Source organism: Manacus vitellinus, unplaced genomic scaffold, assembly GCF_001715985.3.
Source record: "Manacus vitellinus isolate BGI_N305 unplaced genomic scaffold, ASM171598v3 scaffold_4_pilon, whole genome shotgun sequence".
Lineage (NCBI taxonomy): Eukaryota > Metazoa > Chordata > Aves > Passeriformes > Pipridae > Manacus > Manacus vitellinus.
In genome coordinates, this window is record NW_021940604.1 from 12,542,727 (window position 1) to 12,565,420 (window position 22,694).

The following is a 22,694-nucleotide window of genomic DNA, read 5'->3' on the forward strand; positions in this document are numbered from 1 at the left end:
CTTAAAGACCGATCTTCCCCTTTCCGTCCTGACGTTACAGGAGGGACGGACGCTTGAGAAAACAAGCACCCGCCTGGCCACCTTAAATACGTGGCTGTGTGCCCCTGCCACCACTGCTCCTCTCCGTTCACAGCGGTGTGCTGAGAAACGGGAGAAAATACAGAGAAGTATTAGGTATTTATAGTTAATATATGGGCTCTCCTTCTTTCCCCCCGCAGCAAAAATGAGGTTATAAGACTAAGGAAGGAAAAAAGCTGCTCAAGCTGCTGGAGGAGCAGCACAGAAACCCTCGCCTGAGACGCTGAGAAACAAACTGGGATTACTGCTCTGGGTTTGGTGGGGATTTGCCACCGACTTCAGCAGGAATAGAACCAGTCACCTTCACTCCTGGTTACTAGTCCTCCTTCTCAACATGGTGTGTGTTACAAGTGTGGGTGATAAAGGTCACCTGGTGGATGTAATAAACTTAGGATTTTACAAGGTAATAAAATACTAAGGAGATGCAACAAGAGTAAAGAGCAAGTTAGTGATTAAAGATGAAAAATAACCAAAGGCAGTCCTACAAGTATTAGTGTAAGTTCCAACATTACTCAACACAATAATTAATTATTTGGAAGTAAATAAGTAATAAAACACCAAAGAGTGGAAGTCTGGCATACACAGTGAGACAGGACAGTAAATGAGCACAGCCTGTATGGCTTTGGCAAACTGAGTCAATTCATCCAAAGCATGTAAATAGAACCAAATGGAAAGACATATATTTTGTTTAAGTATTCTTCCATTCACCAGAACCAAAAATGCCCAGCTTTCTACTTATTTTGTCTTGTGGTTCATTTAATTTTTAAAGGAATTAGACAAACACTACTGGGGTGCTCACACATTGTTAGCTATAAAAACATACTTGCCAGGTAACTCTATTGTGAATATCTCAGATTTTGCTGCAATTTAGCTGTCAGCACAAAATGTTCTGTTAGAGAACAAGGAATGTACATGACACTGGTGTCCAATAAACTCATATTGAAGACTGACCCATGGTAGGCCACTCATAATGACAAGAGTCCCTGGATGCCCTGTGGCTCTTAAAAATTGAGCTCATACTGCAATTTTCCCTTCATTGTGGGAATTAATAAAATCTCCCTCTCTTCTATCTGGATGTGTATTTCTGTTAACATGTAGATATTTATTATTTTGAGACTTTTAAATCTGTTTAATTTACCAGAAATCTGACAACAACTTTTAAAGTTTATGTTGTAATAGACAGATAACACACACATATACACACAGGCAAAACATGATCCCACAGGCCTTCTATCATTAGGCTAATAATGAAGGAACGCAGGTGTACATAGAAATTGTGGGATTACAGACTAGCAAGTCTGCACGCTGTCCTGGTGTTGGCTGGAATAGAGTTAATTTTCTTCTCAGTAGCTGGTATAGTGCTGTGTTTTGGATTTAGGATGAGAACAATGTTAGTAATACAACTGGTGGTTGATAATAATGTTGGTAACACTGATATTTTAGTTGCTGCTGAGCAGTGCATACTCAAAATCAGGGACTTTTCAGCTTCCCGTGCTCTGCCAGCAAGCAGGTGCACAAGAAGATGGGAGCGAGTGCAGCTGGGACAGCTGACCCAAACTGGCCAAAGGGATATTGCATACTGTAGAATGTCATGCCCCCCCAACTAGGGGGAGTTGGCTAGAAGGCACTGATTGCTGCTCAGGGACAGGCTGGGCATTTGTCAGTGGCTGTCTCTTGATTTTATTATTCTCTCTTCCTCTCCTTTTTATCACCATCATGATCATCATAATCACAATAATAATTATTATTGTGATAATAATAATAATTATTGTTGTTGTTGTTATTATTGTTATTATTATTGTTATTATTTCATTTAATCAATCATTCTTATCTCAACCCACAGCTTTTACTTTTTTTCTGATTCTTCTCCCCATCCCACTGTGGGTATGGGGTGAGTGAGTGAGCAGCTGTGTGGTACTTACTTGCTAGCTGGGGTTAAACCACGACACAATTTCCTGTCCAGGAAATCCAGGAAAATCATGGTGTTTCACTGAAAGATCATCCATGTGCACTGGAAAACCAGCCTTTCATGACTGCAGTCAGTTCGCTTTTGCAAGTAATTTTTTTACATTCAGAATGCAAAAAAACCAGAAGAAACCAAATCCATAATTACTTTCCGTTTAAAGACCTAATCTTGCACACGTCCTCTGGAAATACATGCAGTCACTGGCACTTGGAGCACCATTATGGACAGCCTGTGACAGCAATAGTTCTTAACATTTGATATTAATATATTGATAGTAAAACATGTGCTTGTTTTCCTTATGACATTGATGAAATAAATTATAAGGCTCAGATGGCTTTTTTATTAATCTTGTTTATATTACAAAGACTAATATTTACAGATGAAAAAAGAATCCAGTTACCACAAAAATGAAGGTATGAATTCTGCTGCTACTAATCTGCGCTATTAAAATGTTCAAGGTCATATGACATGCTTTCCAGAAAGCCATTGATTTAACCAGAGGCAGAAGTTCTCCACAAAAATGTCTAGTGCTGCATAATCAAACTACTATTTGATTCAAGAAATTATATGTTTGTTTTCCCAAATGTAAGAATCTCTGGATGGAGAATCCTATGAATATTTCATCTTTTTTATAGAGATAAGACAGCTATCTGAGAAGAACAAGTGTATTGTATTTAACATATTTATAAGGCATGGTTCGTTATGAAATTAAATTGTCTTTAGGATAAGTAATATTCCAAAACTATAATGCATTAAAATAAGGTTGCCAGGCAGTAATTTTTATTCTTTTCCATCACTACTCTCTTATTAACAATTATTAGATCATGTACTGTTTAAACAATGTATCTTCCAGTAGCAGAGACAAAAAATCAGGACGGTATATAAGTTTTTAAAATAACTGTAAGAATTATTAAGTTCTATATTCAATGAAATTCATTTCAGCTGTGCAGTTGCCTCACTTGAGGAGATGCTGTCAGCCTAACCAAGAGTAAAAAGAAATGAACATGACCCATATTCTACAACGTAAATGAATTAAACATGATACTACAGGGCATAAGTGAAGACAGTCATCAAAGCACAGAGAAAGTATTTCTAAGAGCGAGCAGTATCTTCCATTCTGGTCAGGATCAAAACAAGAAGACAGGCAACATTTTAGTCAAAAACCCCACTTATTCTCCATCAGGTAAAGTTACTAAAAAAAAGTTCAAGTCATATAATAAACATTAACATGTATTTTTAAGTTTTATGTAAGCATAATCTCCTTCCATACCACATCTATGTAGTACCTAGAGGTATACAAAACCCCTAGTGCTGTCATCTTTTCATAAGCATGTTTAACAAAGCAGCATAAGAAGCACAAAGTCCTCTTGTACATAAAACCAAGCATCCTTCTGTCAAAACATGCAATAACCCTAGTTCACACTGATCACTTTCTGAGCAGTCCTGGCAATCCATGGATGGCAGGCTGACAATACTCTATTAAGCAATTCTGGAATAGTCACAACCAGTGACAGACCTCTTTCAGACATGTACAAGCCATCTTTTAGCCAAAACTAACAAAATAACATCAGCACAAATGTGGGTACAGGGAAAAAACAGAGGGTTCAAAGAAGGCCCTGGCCCTTTAACACTGGTCACATCATTGTACGTGCTCTAACTTCTGAGATGAGGATTGGGATCGTGAAGTCAATTGAAACCTCCAGAGCTGGATAGAGTCCATCTTAAATATTTTAAATATGATATTCAGTAACAAAAGTGGGCCTGATCACGTTCTCAGTGCCTTGCTAGCTCAAGGCCTGCCATTTGTTCTGTTATGACATCTCTTGAAATTTTGGTGAGATATACAAAGTACATTTAGACATAAGTTACAGCACAGCAGCAAAGCTTTCAGCTGTTTCAGGCATGTGACTGGATGCAGAATTATAATAACTCTAGCCATATGAGGCCTAAACAGCCAAAGTATTATTAGAAATGAACAAGCCCTAAAAGACACTGGTATGTATTTTGTTGGGAGTTAAAGAAACTGAAAGGTACATTGGGACTGAAACTGAGGGGTGGAATTTTTCCAGGTAAGGAATGGCAAGGTGCCATGCTTTATCAAGGATGGCTGTTCAGATTAGAAAAGACAAACTGGTGCCAAACCAGCAAACAGAACTACTGGCCTCCACCAAACAGAAATTACAGTTTTGAATCTCAGAAAGCCTCTCTCTTCACAGCAGATAACGACTAAGAGAAACCAAAATATATTCATTCTAAGCAGAGGCAATTTCAGCCTTCTTAATGCTCCTGGAATACTGTTCAGCTGATCCAGAAGGAACCTAGCAAAGCTTTTTTTAGATGATGCTTGTGGTGCAAATTATGTAAAAAGTGGGTTAGGAGGAAAAGCTGATCTGCATTTCAACTTAAAAGTATTTGTGCACTCAGAACCTAAGCTGTTCCCAAGTCTATATATAAAAACACACATACACACATACAGAGTGCAGAAGACAGTTTATCACTGTAAGTTTTGGTTTGGGAATACCTACCAAATCAGAGTTACAATGTCCACTTAGAAGAAAAAGCAGGGATAAACCAATGATCTGTTGGACTTGCTAATATGTAAACATATTCTCCTGTGTTTGACAGTGCAGACTATGCCTCCATTTCTTTCTGATACTTCATTTGCAATGCATTGTGTAATTTTAACAATTTTTCAATTGTGTCTTCTGAAAACACTTCCAATTCCATTTTTCTGGAGAAAAAGCTTAAATGACTAGCTTAAATTAACTTTAAAGTATTTTATTTTCTTTCAATGGCTTAAGAATAATCCTAGAAACATGTATTATACATTAAAAAAAAAGACACTGAGTTAGCATTTACATTATAAAACAGAAGTGCATATTTTAGCTATGCTTTTTAAAACTACATTAAAATACTCCAGGGAACTCTCACCACTAATATGTGTTTTACAACACTGCCTTCTAGAGATAGAATCTTGCTCCTATTCACTGTAAATCACTATTTCTACGAGTTTCATTTCCTGAACACAACTGTACCTTTCAGCAAAGGCTGGGATGCGAGCCATCAATATGCCTGCCTTCTATTTTAAGTGCAACCTGAGGGTGAGGCTCAAGACCAAATCTGCCAACAGTCCAAGTTGTTACCCTCAGGAACGCCTTTAGAGACATGTTTAGAATAAGCCATACAGCACTTCTGGGTGAAAACCACAAACATACTCAAGCTCTGCAGAGTACTCACTGCATCCTTCTTGGGTGTATACGTCACAAGGTATCCCATCTATTCCTGCAGTGATTTTGCCTCACTGAGAGGGGGTGTACGAGAGGGACTTCATGCTGGATGCCAGTACAAGAATGTGTCCCCTTTCACATATGACTTGTAGATTAAGCAAGTCCCATGACAATGACAATGTGAAAAACTTAGGTAACGTACACCTCACACTTCACAGTCTTTCCAAGGCTCACCTTACAAGCCTAAGTCTCTGAGATCTACCAAGCATTTATTTAATTCAATATTCAGCTAGTTCCTGCTGATCCTGTGGAAAAGAAAGATTAAGGAATATATAAAAACATGCGAACCAGAAACTGAAGGATACGGTAGTTATTGTGGGGGAAATGCCCTTCAAAATCCTGAATCTCTTAATACAAATTATTAAATGCCATGTGTGAAAAAGCTGTAATTCAAGTCACAGGAAGATTTTTGGTACTCATATACTTTTTCTGTCGAAGATGTCAAGGCGAACTGAACGGTTGAGATAATGAGACTTCAAAAGAGTTATGTTCCTAGCGTGCAGTCACTCAATGATTCTACCAAGCAGTAGTAGCTAAAGAGAGCTATCATTGTCCAGTGATGGTTTACTGAGAGTTAACCTGACTATAAGGACATTAAGGAGAGTATAAAAATTTCCCCTAACTTTCAAATTATTTACTATAGTAAAATACTGATTTTTTTTTTTATGCATATAAAAATTAAACAAGAGAAAGATGTGGTAGTGTAAAGGCTCTAATGATTACGTTCTGACATCTAAATTGGTAAACCTTGATTTCCAACAAGTTATCACTATGCTGTTTGCCTTCTTTTAAGAAGACTTTTATTTTTTCCAAAATCTTGTTCTGAATATTTTATTTTTCTGGTTACAGGTAGTGTTTTTAAATTATCATTTTGAAGAACCGAAAACATGGCTATGAAGAAAAAGAAGTCAGAGATCTGTTCTTGTGCATCCTTCCCTTGTTCTCCATTCAAACATGACAAATTTTTACATTTAAAATAAAAGGCATTATGAACATAGCACAGTGAGATATTTTTGCAATATACGTATATTTTTGATCACATTAGGTTAAAACTTTCTCTCTGGAACACTGAGCATTGCACATAGACTAGAAAAACAATTCTTGTTAAGAAAAAAACAACCTGAGTTTTCCACTAGAGCAAGTCAATTGAATGCATTTTTTTAAAGGAAAAAAAGAAATTACAATGAATTATGACTACTAATATTCCTTGCCTTCAAGACTGTTAAGAAAGTCAGTGAAATGCACTGACACTGTGACACAGTTTTGTGGGTCAGATGTGCTAATGCCACTGACCCCAGTCAATATTTTATTGCTGATGCATTACTCTTCTTTATCATTCTCTACTAAAATTCTTCTCATGTTTGGAATACTTACATAAATAGCTCACTGAATGTGCCCAAAATTTAGTGGGCATAAGGTTTCACTGGGAGGTTCTGATTGCAGTCCCCTTTCCATTCCTGTTGCAACACTCCTCAGTATTGCAACTTTTCCCTGCTACCCATTTGGAGCTCCAGAGCCCACATTTGCTAATTTTCTGAGAAATGACAAAATTCCTTTTTTCCTGCTTGTTAAATCTGCTGGTAAGAATGCAAGTCAAGACAGAGTTGAGATTTAAGGTAGTCCTTTCTGTAAAAATTTTCATTTATTCTAGAAGTACTTGACAGTACAACAGCAGAAGGCTCCTTAAATATGTATTATTATTGTCTGAAGAAAAATTGAACATCGAATAGAGAGATGCCCTACGCTCTTCGAAGTTCTGGAAATCAGTAGTAACAGTTTATTTTTTCTGACTTTTTAGTGAGAACAAACTCCTTGCAACAACAACAAATTCCCTGCAACAAACTCCGTGCAAACTCCTTTGCACTTTAATTTTCTGCCATATTATTCCAATATACCAGTGAAAATGAGGTCTTTGGTGCTGCGCAAATAAATACTTACCATTAAAAAACAGAAATTAAAAGACCAGTGCTAGTTACTGCGCATTACAGCTATGTTTTAAGATTGTATCAAAGGCTTTTCATGACTCATGAGATGAAAAAAGGAATTATTGCATTAAAAAAAAACCCCAATATTAATAAGGTTTTGATGCTGTAAGCTTGATTGGTGCTCCTTAATATGGTTCACTGAAATCTGCTGCCATTTGCTTTAGTAAACTGTACAGCTAACCACACCTTAATCAGTTTGTTCAGATTATAAAGAAAATAAATATTCTGAAAGAAAAGGATTAACCCTTTCCTTTGAAACCACACATTTCACTTCATAACTTTCCAGAAAATCTCCAGATTTGAATATATCCTTAAATACACCCTTTTCTTTCAGTCAACATTTCTTCAGAAAGATCAGCCATAGTGGGAAGAGGGTCTTTGAATGAAGCAGGGAGAAAAAGGATGCTCCGACTACTGATTAGGTTCAGTCCAGAAAATCCTCAATTTTAAGTGCTTGACTGGCTCACACACATGAAATCTGCAGGCAGTCAGATGGATGACCAAGATCAGTGCCCAGAGGAATTCTTGTTTCCTCCGTGCCAATGAGATGAGAAAGCACCTTAGTGTGTCAAGCAGTTAATTCTCCCCCACTGCTGGGGCTTTGGCCAGGCAAAACATCGTTGTCCCACACCTGCACCACATATCTGTGAGACTCCACAGGAACATTATCTTTTCCGCCTACCTAAACTTGTTCGGCTCAGCAAAGGGTCACGTGGGCTAACAGCCCATGCTATAATGGAGGCTGGACTATGGAACCATCTCTGGCTTTACACTTCATGTAGATTCAATAGCTATATTTCAGAAACTCAGCAGTCTCCACCTTGAGTTTCAAACAGAAACCAAGTATGGATCTTTCAGGCCACCCTTTTGCTTGAATTGTTTTATCTGATTTACATGCAGCACTGTGGCTTTCATCTGACATGCACAATGTCACCTGAAGCAGTACATACAAGGTGAAGCCCAAATCTATGCCAGCTAAAACTGATACACAGAGAACAATCTTTGCAACTGCAGGCAGCAATTGCGCTAAACTATTAAGCTCTGCTTTGAATATACCAGTTCAAATAAACTTATTTCAGGAAAAACTTTGCTCTCACTCCTTCCTAAAAAGACAGAAATTGGACAATGAAAAGTATTTCAAGATCTAGCTCACATATTCTTGAACAGTGTAAACATTTAGTCCAGTAATCATTTACTGGCTGTAATTTAAAAAAGCTGTTTTTTTCCTTTTACAATTTTTTGATTGCTGTTTTAATTTACACTATGAAAAGAAAGGGGGAAAGACCATGGAATTTAAAATGCTTATCTCACAAACAGGCACAAAAAATGAATTAATTATTAATATATCTTTGCAGCAAGTGTAGTGAATAACCTGTATTTATCACTTCCAGGTGATCCCTTAGCATGTGGTCTACCAACACACCACAAACACTCCAGTGGACTGAAATCTGGTAAATTATTGGTATAATTTTAACTAATACGCATTACACTGGCATGGCTGCCTGTGTGTGAATCTACCAAATTCATCACCACGAAGAGAAGTGCCAGATAGTCTCTGCTAAAAGATCAGAAGAGGCAGTAACACTGACTCATTTCTTATGATATTCTGTGCCAAGACTGTCTTGAGACCAAAGTAGAAAGCTCATTCTAAATGGAAAGGAAAGGAAAGGGAATGCCAGCCAACTTCTGCTTTCTCAGATGACTGTGAACTAAACTCATTTTGGTTAGTCATACACAGATTCTTATTATTCCTTTCATACATTCTTCTCAAAAAAATCTGAGTAACAGAAGTCATGTCCTGCACCAAAGTTAACAAATTTTTTTCTAGAACCCTGTTATTACTTTTCTACAGATCCTAATTTTGATTTAAACAAATAGTTCTACCAGTCTTTCATTGCCCTCCAATTATGAATAACATGAAATACTGGAGTTAATTAAAATAATGTAGATCTAATTATAGTACTTTCCCAAGAGACTCAAACATTAGTAGAATATAATTACAGATTTAAAATTAAAAGACATGCATTTCCAAATAAATCAGTAAGTTATTTTTAGGGTCATATAAGAGTACTGACAACATTAATCTGAAAGTTATGGATACAGGGAAAAAGTAAAAAGTAAAGCAAGAACAAGTGAAGCAAAGATTATGCATTATGATTTTCTACCACATCTCTGTAAAAAGATGTAGCAGTGAAATCTACGTAATATAAAGCCTGCAACACTGAAAATACACAATGTGAAAGTCCTAGAAACCTATGGAATCAAAAGTGAGCTAACAACTAGAAGTGATTTACTGTAAGGTTCTCAAAAAAAGCCAGCTAGCACTACATCTAGAAGACTTTCTTGTATCTTCATCTAGAAACATGCTTATTGTCTTTCAATCTCAGTTTCTAAGATTTATGAGGGAAGTGTGTTCTGGAATTTTAGTTTTATATATGAACACCTATTACCTATTTGTAGAAAAATTATATCATTTGGAGAAAAATATTTTCATTTTTAAAAGGAAATTTAGGAATTGGGAGCTTTGACTGAGCTGCTTTAACAGAATAAAATGTAAGTAACTGAGGACACAAAATTCCTACAAAAGATATTCACCTATAACCTTTTTTTTGACTTGTAAATTTTATTTATACACAGACATATAACAACCCCCTCCTTTAATTCAAAACCTGCTGACATAATACATCTATGAAATGCACTTTTCAGTAGGTAGATAACATACATTAACAGACACAGCGAGTGTTATATTTCACAGTGCAAAAGACAATGGACCAGGACTATGGACCAAAATCTGTTTGCAAAACAGCCCTTGGGAGTCTGTAGACTGTAAATCTGTAAATCTCTTACTATAATTGCACTACTAGTACAAAATTATTAATATAATTGCACTGACAGATCATTACAGTACAAATTTGCAAAAACGTATATGTGACAGAACGTAGCCCCTTACAGATTCTTCTGTATTAAATAAACCAATAAAGACATAAGTGTTCAAATAAAAAAGCTATAGTCAGAATAGCTACTGCTACAGAAGACAAACTTAGTAGATATATATGCAGCTGACTAATTCCATGTGTTTGAGTAGTGCAACTCATCTAGAGTCTAGACAAGAAGGATGCTAAGTAGAAGCTCAAAAATATTCAAATATTCAAAAATATTTTGTACTCAACTAATGCACTCTACTGTACAATTCTTACCTTTAAATCTATTCTAGCACAGAGCAATATTCTCCCCAAATAATTTTCTTTTCCTTAGAATCTCATTAGGTAAGCCCCACCACCACTTGCCCTGTATCATTGAACTACCAAACTGAGAAAGAAGAAAAGGAGTGAAGGTGATTGGAGAGTTTAAAATTGAAAGTACAGATAATAAATCAGAAAGAACTAAATTTTTAAAACCTCTTAGCTCTTGTTCCTCATAAGCACCTGAATAAATACAGCATCCTTGTGAAAACTGGTCATATAAAGGCTCCATGATACAGAGAAGAAGCAAAAATACAGATGACTCTTTATCAGGAACGTATGTGCAATAGTTCTAAAATAACTAAGGCATTATGATTTACACGTGTATTTCAAATTACAGATTTAGGCTTACTCTGAAATGCATGGGATTTTATGCCTGTATAGAAAGACTTGTACTATAACATTGAAAACTCCATTTGGAGAAACAGTATGCCTTCATACTGTGTTTTGTGCTCTTAGAAATTAAGAAAAGCTGTCCCCAAGAATATAAATAACCACTAACTACATTCAAACCAATCCAGGTAATGAATTATGAAGAAAGATAAACCAGATATTCCCTATATTTCTGGAAAAAAAATATGAGAAGCTCTGACTAGATAACTGCAAGACAAATGGAAGAAGCAAATGAGGTAACAGCTAATTTGAATTGTGGATGGTGTGTTATTTAAGGTATTGTATGTATCAGAAAAGAAAATTTCAATGTATAGAAAGCAGAATTTACCAATAATAATGATCACCAAGAATTCAACACAATCTTCTAAAAGTAGGTATATTTTCCATGTAAAATAATGATTGCTTTTGCTTGTTTTCATGTGAAAATAACATTTTTAATATTAAAGATACACTAACAAATCTCCTGCCAAAGGTGGTATCACAACCTAATCAACTGATGCAAATTTTTAACATTGAATGTGTTTTGTGTTTGCAATACGATAGGACTAGGGAAAGAAAACTATAGAGCTTGCCTGCATTTGAAAGATAAGACAGATTAACACTGCCTGGGAATTTTAAAGTACTAAGAGCTGTTTCTGAATAATTCCATATGTGAACGCTGTTATTTTGGAATAAGAGAGTGCTTTGTTCCTGTTCAGCTTGACCCACTTTCCCAAAGTATTTAATTAGGAACAGTTTTATGTATAAGAAAAGCTTTTGTTCTCTTGATTAAAGCAATAAAGTTCAGTATCTAGTATTTTTGATTCAAAGCACCTTAAACATTAAAAAAAAATAAACAGGCTATGGAAACAGTGCCTAGGTATTAAAATGAAATTGTGGCATTTTCACTGCTTCTCTAAATAAATTTTTTTAAAGTAAAAGGTTTTTTTAAAACAGTCTTCAGTCAGCAATTACTTTCTGCTGTAATCTATAAGCTGTGGATGGCTACTCAGAATTCTTTAAGACAAATCTGTTCTTTGCAAAGCATAAAGTAATAGCAGAGGCTTTTAAAAGTATGTGTGAAAGGGTCAACTGTAGTGTTTTGGGACTTCAGAAATCAAACTATTTACCTAAGGTAAAACCATGCAGTCTAGAGAAGACAAGAAGAGCTCACTCTTCCTGTACTCTAGTTAATCCAAATCCAGGTGAAGAGAAGTCTGTGGTGTCAAGCTCAGCACTTTGACCACCACATACACCCAGATATCTGCTCAGAATGCAAGCAGTGTGAATCCACTCTTGCCTCAGAAAATACAGAGTGGACAAGTTTAGAGAAACTTAAAAAATTGGAAGCCTCACTTCAGATGTCTTTAAGTATGTCCAGTAAGTGTGAATATGAATGCTTTGGTCATGTAAGCCTCTAAAGCTACTGATGCTGGTGCAGAAATTAGAACATAGTTGAACACTATAGCATCAACCTAATAGCCAACACTTGAGAAGCAGGAAGAAGAGCTGCATTTAGCATTGTCATCTCCACCTGATTCCAAGTGCCCCTTGTCAGTTCCACAGCACAGGCAAGTGAGGTACATTAAACCACTAAAGTTATATCAGACAGTTTATGCCATGGGTGGTTAACACATCTAATCTTGCAATGGAACAGACGAGGAATTGTCACTAGCATGAAAGGCAGTGTAAAAAAAACCACATTAATTCTTATGCATTGCTCAGCCATTTATTACTGGTTGTAAATGGCAAGGTTTGGCCCCCTTCTGCATTCATCCACATCCTCTGGTAAGTGCTCAAGATGTGGGACAGGGGGATTAAGCACAATGCTGGACTGTCTCCAGCTGGATGGCTGACAAATAAGGACTCACATGCAGACTCAGACATACGTCACTAAGAAAAAATCAAGTCTTCATGTATGTAGTATAGCAACCTGTTTATGAGTTGTATGTCACCCTCCCAGAAAGTTCTCTATACTGCATGAGTAACACCTCCAACTTTTCATACCCAACAGATCTGCCTAACTCTCCCATAAACAGAAAAGACGTTCAGTTCTCTCTCCTGTCATTAAATGCCAATTCAGATATAGCAACCTGTTTATGAGTTGTATGTCACCCTCCCAGAAAGTTCTCTATACTGCATGAGTAACACCTCCAACTTTTCATGCCCAACAGATCTGCCTAACTCTCCTATAAACAGAAAAGACATTCAGTTCTCTCTCCTGTCATTAAATGCCAATTCAGATCTTAAATGTTTGATCTTCATTTGAAAAATATAAGATTGTATACTATGTATTCAGCAGGCACTGTGATGACCCTTTCTGTTGTGTTTAAGAATAGATTAAAACCAAGTAACTTGGCAGACAATAATGTCATGTTTCAGCTTGTGATTGATGTAATCTTGCTCTTACATTCTACTGTTTCTGTAAGAAACAGCACATTGTGGCTTTCTAGGAAACACGAAATGACACTCACTGTAAGCCACATTAACAAATGCGTCTTTAAGATCTGTCACATTTTATCTTGAAATTATTTCCACTGAAAAAACCCTACTTTTACAAACATTAGAGGCTTCAAAAATATATTATGTAGTCTAAAATAAGAAAAACACTGTTTCTATCCTAGAAACACCTGCTTCTATTCATTGCTGAGTACTGTTGTGAAAGAGAAATGCAAGTTGGGGTATTACTCAAAACAAGCCCTTTTCCCCAACAATTACATTTTTATGTCAGTGTTTGCATTACCCCTGAAGTACAGATCACTACTGATCTGCAAATGTATATTATTTTAGAATATCTCACAGGAATTAGGTAGGAAGCCTAGTAGACTCTTTGTGCAACCATGCAGCGCACTGGGTAATCTCTTGAGCTCTACACTAACCATCAACAATTGAAAAATTATGACAACTGAACAATGGAAAACTGGTTTTCCTTTCACTCCAGATCCTTCAAACTACTGAAAAACACTCCTCATAGAATCTGCAGAAGAGCCAAATTCAATTACAGTAAATCAAACATACCTTCTATTTGATGTTAAGACTAAACAACAAATATGTGTCAAGAAAAATAACTTGCCAGCTAGGAAGATGTTAAGAATAAAAATTAATTATCTTTTACTGATATATTCAATGAAAGAATATTACATATTTCATTTATTCCTCACCTAGGTGGTCTGTTTACTGTTTTGTTAATATATTGAAATTAATGCTTTGCATATTCTCAATGTAACTTTAATACATTAAATTTAGAAACAAATATGTTGTTTGGACACCAAAGTCTGCTGAGGAAAATGTCTTTAAATCACAAATACTTAAGATACAAAAAAGCTGCTGGATGTTATTAAATTGTATTTTATAGCATACTATGTTATGTTGTAAAAAATCAATTCTGTCTTTTTCATATACTCTACTGAATTTTCAGTCATGAATCACAGTCTTTCTGATGTCAAATAGTTTTTTGTGCTTTTCTGTTAGATTTACTTCATCAGTTTTATTCTATTGTTTGAACAGATTTTTGAAAACCATTTTAGAAAATCTGATTTTCACTTATTTTCAACTACAGATAACAGCTCTGGCACAAAAACAGATCACTACTTCAAATACTTTTTTGTTGATAAACAAAAGGAAAATAGTCTTTCAAACAGAATTACATTTTGGTATTTTACAAAGAGAATAGCAAAAATTACGCTGTACAACAAAGCAAATTTCATAATCAAATACAATAAATAAATCTCATAATCACAGAAAGTGATGAAAAGGTTTTTAACTTACTTTCAGTATTAGTAGATGAATGATTGAATTCTAAACATCATGTTCTTGTCTTTGAAGCTCCCTGTCACTTTCTAATGAAGTTTGTCACACATTTGCCAACATTAAATCTCAAACATTAGAATTTGCTTCAGAACAATGAAATATTATTCTGAAATTAAAATTCTTACTTTCAAATCACATTGGTTACTTCCCTCTCAATCAGCATCTTCTCATTATCCACAACAGTATGAATCCATAGAGCTTTTAAGTTATAACTGATATTATGAAATTAATATGAAATGCTATCTCATTATGAAAAATGCTATACTAATGGTCAATGTTTCAGTCGCAGAAAATTACCAAATACAGAAGCAACTGCCCAATGTAGCAATACATAGATGAAATATATTGCTGTTATATTCTCATTAAAGAATTGAAAAATATTTGATATGTGTAAGAAACCACAAATCACTGCTTTCTAGTCACTGTCCATAAAGAGCATGGTTTCTAGGTTAATAACCAAAATGTGAGTTTTTCTCTGCCATGTTTAAAAGAACCATTTTTATAAGTCAATATTCTACCACGTGACTCTGTTGAGAAATAGTGCTTTAGGGAAAGACTTCTCTGATTAGCACACAATACCTGTTGCTTTTTATGTGGGCAAAGACTTACTAAGCATACTGCATGCACAAAATTGAAGTTCTGGATAAACTCAACACAAACAGTGAATTAATTACTAATTTCAAAGGTTAAGAAATAGCCCCTGAGAAACTGCCCAGAACATTTTTATCCAGAAGCAATAGGACTGCTATTAATTACAATTTAGAAGGAGTGCCACAGATATGCAACAAACTCAAAAACAGTTATTCACAACCTAATAGGGTGGAGAAAGTAGAAGTTAGGCTACAAATAGACTATTAAAAAGTGAAAGAAACAGATTTACAGGTATTCTGAAATTACAGAAAAAGAAGGGCACATAACAGATAAAATCAAAGAACAATTCATTATTTTAGAAGAAGTGATTCATTTCATACAATTAAGAAGGAAGGTAAAAAGAAACCAACACACAATATGTGTAATTTTGCAGGATGTAGAATCTGGACAATTAAAACAGGAGAACTATTGGTTACTTTTGCTCTTTCCAATGTGAGAAAATATTTAATTGCTATATGAATAAAATCAATCACATTTAGGTCAAACCATTTATAGATGGAGAAGCAGGAGAGCACCTAAAGGAAACAAATGCCAGTCTTTTTTTCAGTTAAGCTAGTGTCCAATTCAAAAAGATTTCAGACAAACTGGGAAAACTTCATATTGCATTCTGTATTTGAACCCTCTTCTTCCTTGATGATGAAGATGAAATACTACTGTATTTTTTGCTTAACACTGTAAGTGCATTTTTATAAAGAGCAAACTGAGGGATGTTGACAATCTATCCAACTATCAGTTGGTTTCCAATTCTTTTATTTTCAGTCTTCTGTTTCTTCTCAGTATTATTTGGGGTTCATAGAGTAACGTTATCTATTTTCTGTTTCATGTGCAGATGAGTCTCTTCTCCTGTTCTTCTTTCTTCTGTAATTCTTTCTTCCGTAATTCTTTCTTCCCTGTGGGTATTTCCAAACCTATTGCTGACAAACTTATCTTCAGTCTGTAGAGTTCATATACAAGGTACCACAAGAAGCATCTTGTTCTTTCTTTGAGACATGGGTGTTGAGCAGCTGCCTGGCTAACATCATAAAATGTAATGTGGAAGCATAAACGGCACCACAAAATCCTAATTAAGTTTATTAAACTAAAATGTTACTTAAATGTTTCAAATAGCCTAACAGCAGCAATTGCAAGAATTACTTTTTTTTGTAACATGTTCTGTTCATAAAGTTATTGATCTCCCTCAGACACTTAAAGATTGCAAATATAATGTATCTTTTTGCTATTTAGTTGAAAATTTTATCTTCATATATATAATTAGCAAGAAAGCTAATTAACAATATTAACAACTGTTCAAGCAGTGTATCTTAGACTCATGTTTGCCTATCATACACATTTTTTAGATCCTGATTGTCTTAGACACACATTTTAGGATGGGAAGAATGACTTTCTGCAGGTGTCTCCCATCTTAGAGAGACTGCAGAGTAACCTGGTGACAAGGTCAGACTAGACACCAAACTTGTGGAAAGTTCCACTGAAAAGCGAATTGACCCTTTAATGTTCTGCAACTTAAGAAGGCATTTGTTTGAGGTATTATTTGAGCAGCAAGAAGTATTACCTTTTACCTCACTATTATGCTTTTATCCAGATAAAACAGATGTTTGTAGTCTGATATGTCATTTTCCATATCGCTACTGCTAGATTGCAAGGATTAAGGGGGCTTGCAATAGTACTTTAACCTGCAGCTTGGGCCACATTCCAGGTATATGAATTCTGATTGAGCAGAAAGTAAGAGTACCTGCTGGGTGGTTTCCACCAAGGAACAGACTTCTTTAAGTTCTTCTACCTCAGAGATAGCATAGGGGAAGTCTTCTAACAAGCCACCCAGGAGAAACATCACAGAAAACAGCTTGGCATGTGACAACTTTCTTTAATGTGTATACAATCTCATTTTACATTATATTACTATACACAAATTTTCTTTGAAACAAATCTACAAAAATCTTCATTAATGGATTCTGAAAATATTTAAGTGAGATACTTAATGCTAAAGGCATATTTGACATAAGAAGATTTATGCAATGCTCCCTTTGACGGTCAGAGGGTCTACTGAACATCTTTACCATGATATAAAGAACTGACCTATTATTCAGGTGAAGAAGTATATATTGAGAAGCTCAACTCATTCCAGCATTCAATAGTCTTCTTTGGGATTTGAGGTGACATACAACAACTGCCATGAGGTAGGTAGTCTGGAGAAGGACACTGTTGGCTTGCTGTTTTGTTTGCTTTAAACAGTAAACTGAACTCCGAGTGTGAAGCTTCAACATTACCCTTACTGTGACATCAATTTTTAACTCCTGAATACATACCCTGTGGGGCTGGCACACAGATGTAGAGAAAACTTCTGGTTCAGATGTAGGCTCTGCTGAAGATAGTGGATGCTGCTACGTAACATACTGTAAAAGCCTGATTACCTGTTGTGCATATTGATGCAGTTCAGCAGGTGTTTTACTTGTGCCTTTATTCATATCGATCTCTTTGGTTCCCATATTTTTAAATATGCTTTTAAAATGTGCAGCTGATATGTGCTGTGGCACTTATTAGCCAGATAATCATAGAATATGCTGAGTTGGAAGGGACCCATCAGGATCATCAAGTCCAACTCCTGGCCCTACACAGGACATCCCAAGAATCACCCCATGTGCCTGAGAGTGTTTTTCAAACACTTCTTGAACAGGCTTGGTGCTGTAACCACTTCCCTGTTCCAGGAGCCTATTCCAGTGCTCAACCGCCCTCTGGCTGAAAAACCTTTTTCTAATATCCAAACTAAACTTCACCTGACACAACTTCATACTGTCTACAGAGTGAAGAGATCAGTACCTGCCCCTCTGCTTCTCCTCATTACACTGTAGACTGCAACGAGGCCTCCCTTCAGTCTCCTCCAGGCTGAACAGACCAAGTGACCTCAGCTGCTCCCCATATGGCTTCCCCTCCAGACTCTTCACCATCCTCACTGTCCTCTTTTGGACACTCTCTAATAGCTTAGTATCTTTCTTATATTGTGGTGCCCAAAACTGCACACAATATTCAAGGTGAGGCCACACCAGTGCAGAGCAGAGCGGGACAATCACCTCCCTCAACCAGCTGGTGATGCTTTGCCTGATGCCCCCCCAGGACATGGTTGGCCCTCCTGGCTGCCAGGCCACAGCAGTATGCAAGTCTTTGTTGTGTATGGATTTTTAACATTAATTCTAACCCCATTTTAGATCTTTTCATCTTATTAGATGAATAACATTCAAGTCTGACCAAACTCTAGATAAAATGAAGTCAATTCTGTTTCTGTATTTTCTGTGCACTTCAAGGAAAGAAGATAATTGCTTGAGTGTATGTACATGTAGAAAGAACTAGACAGGATAGAGTGTTTTGTCTGTATTAAGTAATTTTCAAATGTCACTATTTCTAATGTATTAATAGAACTGCATTAACTCCCTCCTGTATTTATTTTTATGTCCTAGCTACCTAAAGTTACTAAAAAATTCTATTCAGATCACATTTTAAAACATTTTAAAATTTATTTTTCAAAATTCATTAAAATTTTATCTTCTTCTTTGAAATGAAAAAACAAGTCATTTAAACTCTGTTTCAACAACGCTGTTTTCCTTCATTTGTTTGCTTTAAAAAAATATATATTGACATGTACAAAACCAAAAAATCAAATGTATGTATTTCACTAAGATGCATCTAAGTCCATGAAAAATGAGGATAATAATAGTGCATTTTCTTAGTCTGATATCAGTGAAGAACATCCATTCAAATACTATGTCTAGGAGAAAGCCAGATGTAGTGCTATTGTAAAAATAATTCAAAGGAGAGTTCTGTTTGGACTGTGAAAATGACACATAAATTCTTTACGCACTGTCATACCAGGACTGAATCAAAGCCAAACAAACATGTGATTCTTGCTTTGAATACTAGTTGATTGACTGATGGTATAAACCATTTAATGGGACTCAGATTCAAAAGACTTCTGAAAGACTGTCCCATTTTAGCATTCTGAGATGTCAGTAACAGAAAAAGTTCAAGAAGAGAGATTTAAACAAATGTTTGGGAAATAACATTGTCAATATTTACAAACTGTACTGCTAAAAAGCCTTTTTTTTTGTAATGAGTTATTTAACAAATTCCTTAATCAGCTACATATTCTAAAATACTCTGAGGCATATTTGTGAATAACAGAGCCTCGATTTCACCAAAATAAAAATTTTATATCATGTTAAATGATCTTATAATTTCTCTTTCTCTTAAGCATTTGGATGCACATAGATAATATTTAAATCTACAAATGTACAGAAGACATATATATAGTTATATATACAAATATAAACATAACTATGAGACACGCATAACACAAGGTAATAAATAAGATAGATAGATAGATATGTATAAAAATATCTCACTTTCATTTTGACTGATCTGGATTTTGCAATAGTTTTGTCACATCCTACACTTTTTTCTGCTGTACTTCTTTTGATTTTTTAACAGTCTATTTAAGCTAAATAAAGATGACCCTAAGTGCAAACAAAAAACATTGACAGTAATTAGCATTTGTGAGACACCTGACATGTTTAAAGTATTGTGCCAGTATTTAATTACAAGTCCTCAAAACAATCCTCCAAACCAGTAAGCATTTCCACCAGCAATGCTGCAGCACAAGGAAAAAAGTTACCACGGGAGAAACCAAATCGTCACCAAAGCCCTACACACTGTCCTGGAAGCAGCACTAACTTTTAACAGTGGTATTTCTGTTCAGATAAAGCAGGAGAACACAACTGTGATTTCTAGCATTGTAATAATCTAGCAAGGTGTCACAATGTTTAAATGTACAATATTTAAAGTCTTAGAGTTATTACCAAATCTGTGGTAACACTGAAATTTTCTCTGTATACGAATATAGTCCAAGTAAGGTCACATCTCTGCGAAATCAGACATTTCACTTAGCTTTAATCATCTGTTACTGTGTCTAATCTAACTTAGTCACGCAACTCATCTTTAAATTCAACAGAGAGATGAGCAGCTCTGGAGAGTGATACATCTCACTAATCTTAAACACTCATTTTAGGATGAGAAATGGAATGGGATTCTGGGGATGGATAATTGAAAATAAACTTTAGCTGTCAGCGAGAATCACTGCACAGAGTTCCTGCAGAGCCAGGGCTGAGGGACAGATTTCTGTCAGACTCCATGGAAATTACAGGAATCGCCTAATGTACACTCCAAAATATAGAAGTTTTTCATGCATATAACTCAGAGACACAATTGATAAGACAAAAATGAAGATGTACTTACCAAAAACAATAGAGGACTCACAGTAGTAGTAACCATTTGGTTGCTTTTTTTTCAACATGGAGCAAAGATCAAAGCGGTGCAAGATTTCATCTCCAAAATAATGGTTTTTGAAATCCTCATACAGGTTGGAGTCAATTTTTTTCACCTTTAAAAAGCAACATAAAATTCAATTAGGCATTCTACTAAAAGGCTGAAATTTCGTGGTTGATTCTTATAGTTTTCATTTTAATCAGAATTATAGTTAGGATGGAAAAGTACTTCAAGATGCAAAAAGAATACAAAAACAACAATGTGCCAAATCTGTTTCAGGTAAGCACTGTCTGTTGCAGAATTTAAACAATGAAATAAAAGTGTCATTATTCCTCCTTTCTATCACTTCTTCAGTCCTGTAGGAAACAAATAGACATACACAATGCTACAACTGCTTTAATTTCCAATAGTTTGCAACAGTGTTCACGGAACATGTCACTGGGAATTATTTTTGCTGTCATCACTGGGCATGCTACTACAAAGAAGCATCTCAAATGTATGTCAAGGGCAGTTTTCTTAGTCTTTAAAATCACCACACAGGAAAATGTGGTTGCATTTTACCAGCACTAGACTTTTTTTAACTCAATAAATCTAAAAACTTACCATAATTTATAATATTGGAATTATGCAGTTTTGCATATATGAAGTATAACATATTAAATTTTCTATTAGGCTGTTTTCAGAAAACATAATTTCAGTAGTTATTTTAAGAGTTTAGGAGTGCGAATTCCTTTGCATCTTCAATTAAAATATATGATCTCTGTAGAAATTTGCTATTTTCTCCTTCAATCTACCTCACAATAATGCTGTTTGCTATTTAGGTATCATTACTATATGCTACGGGATGTTAGTAGGGATGGTACCTCCAGTATCTTCTGCCCAGGGCTCCCTACTGCCTGGCTGCTGGAGCCCAGTCCAGTGCCCCGGAGCCCCAGAGTCTTGATGGATGTACCTGCTGCTTTCACCTCTCAGAGATACACATACATGCTCAAAGGACATAGACATGGCTGGCTACATGGAGTGCCACTGCCCTCAACAGCACCCACATACAGGGCGCACAGGAGACACAGGTGCAGGTAGCCCCTGGCAGAGACAGAAGGTCAGCAGTGTAGGCACACACATGGCCCTCTCCATGCTCACATGCACATTTGTGCATCCCCGAAGCACGACCATGGTTCCTCTGTCCACCTGGCACCCCTGCCCAAGTTGCAGGCCTCTTACTGACCCCACAGGTCCCCCACTTGCTGTCTGGTCCAGCTTGAGGACAGCTCCTCACACACAGTTTGGGGAGGATACAGATATTTGCCTCCAGCAGTCAGCTGCTCAGCTCATCAGACAAACATGCCCACCAGCCTTATTTTAAACAGACTGGCCCCTTTTGCAGCCAATTCTGTCCACTCCTCTTTTGTTCTTCCCCTGCACCTCCCACATCCCCCATCCATTTGCACAGTACAACCAAGCCCCCCTCCCAACATCTCAGACCCTCAGCTTTACATTCCCAACAGCTGCAAAGTCCCAGTTTGCCTGTAGTTTCTTGACAGGTCCTTAGTATGGCTGACAAGGTTTGCTTCTTGGATTTGTGTGTTAAGTTTAACAGGTTTGTGTCTCTGTATATTTTGCTTCTGTTTGCCTCCTTTCTCTTACCATCTCATTTGACAAGGTCCTCAGTCTTACTGCAATGAACATCCCCACACTCCACATGTCTGTGGGGCTGACCACCTTTGGCTCTTGTTACTACTTCCCTTATCATTCGTTGGTCAGGTTTGGGTCTCTGTATGTGTTTCTTAGGGCCTCCTCCTTTTCTTATTATCCCCTTCTGCACTGAAAAGGTCCCTCCTTACCAGACACCCTGAAAGGAGCATACACTGTCTCCTTCCTCACTATAACATTAAACTGTATGCATTTATCTGAGCATTACATTCATGCATTTCTTGTGGTGCTTCATTTAAAGTTACACATATGCAAGATACGCTTAGAGTTGGTATGTCTA

General features: G+C 36.2%; 1 protein-coding gene across 2 annotated transcripts in view; it reads right to left on the bottom strand.

Annotated features, from left to right (window-relative positions):
- Nucleotides 1–22,694, bottom strand: part of AKAP7 (A-kinase anchoring protein 7) — an 86,165-nt gene that overhangs the window by 28,199 nt on the left and 35,272 nt on the right. For both annotated transcript variants that reach the window (XM_018078088.2, XM_029962714.1), the window contains exon 7: nt 20,675–20,819. In XM_018078088.2, coding sequence (XP_017933577.2) covers nt 20,675–20,819 — 145 coding nt within the window. The remainder of the gene's footprint in view (nt 1–20,674; nt 20,820–22,694) is intronic.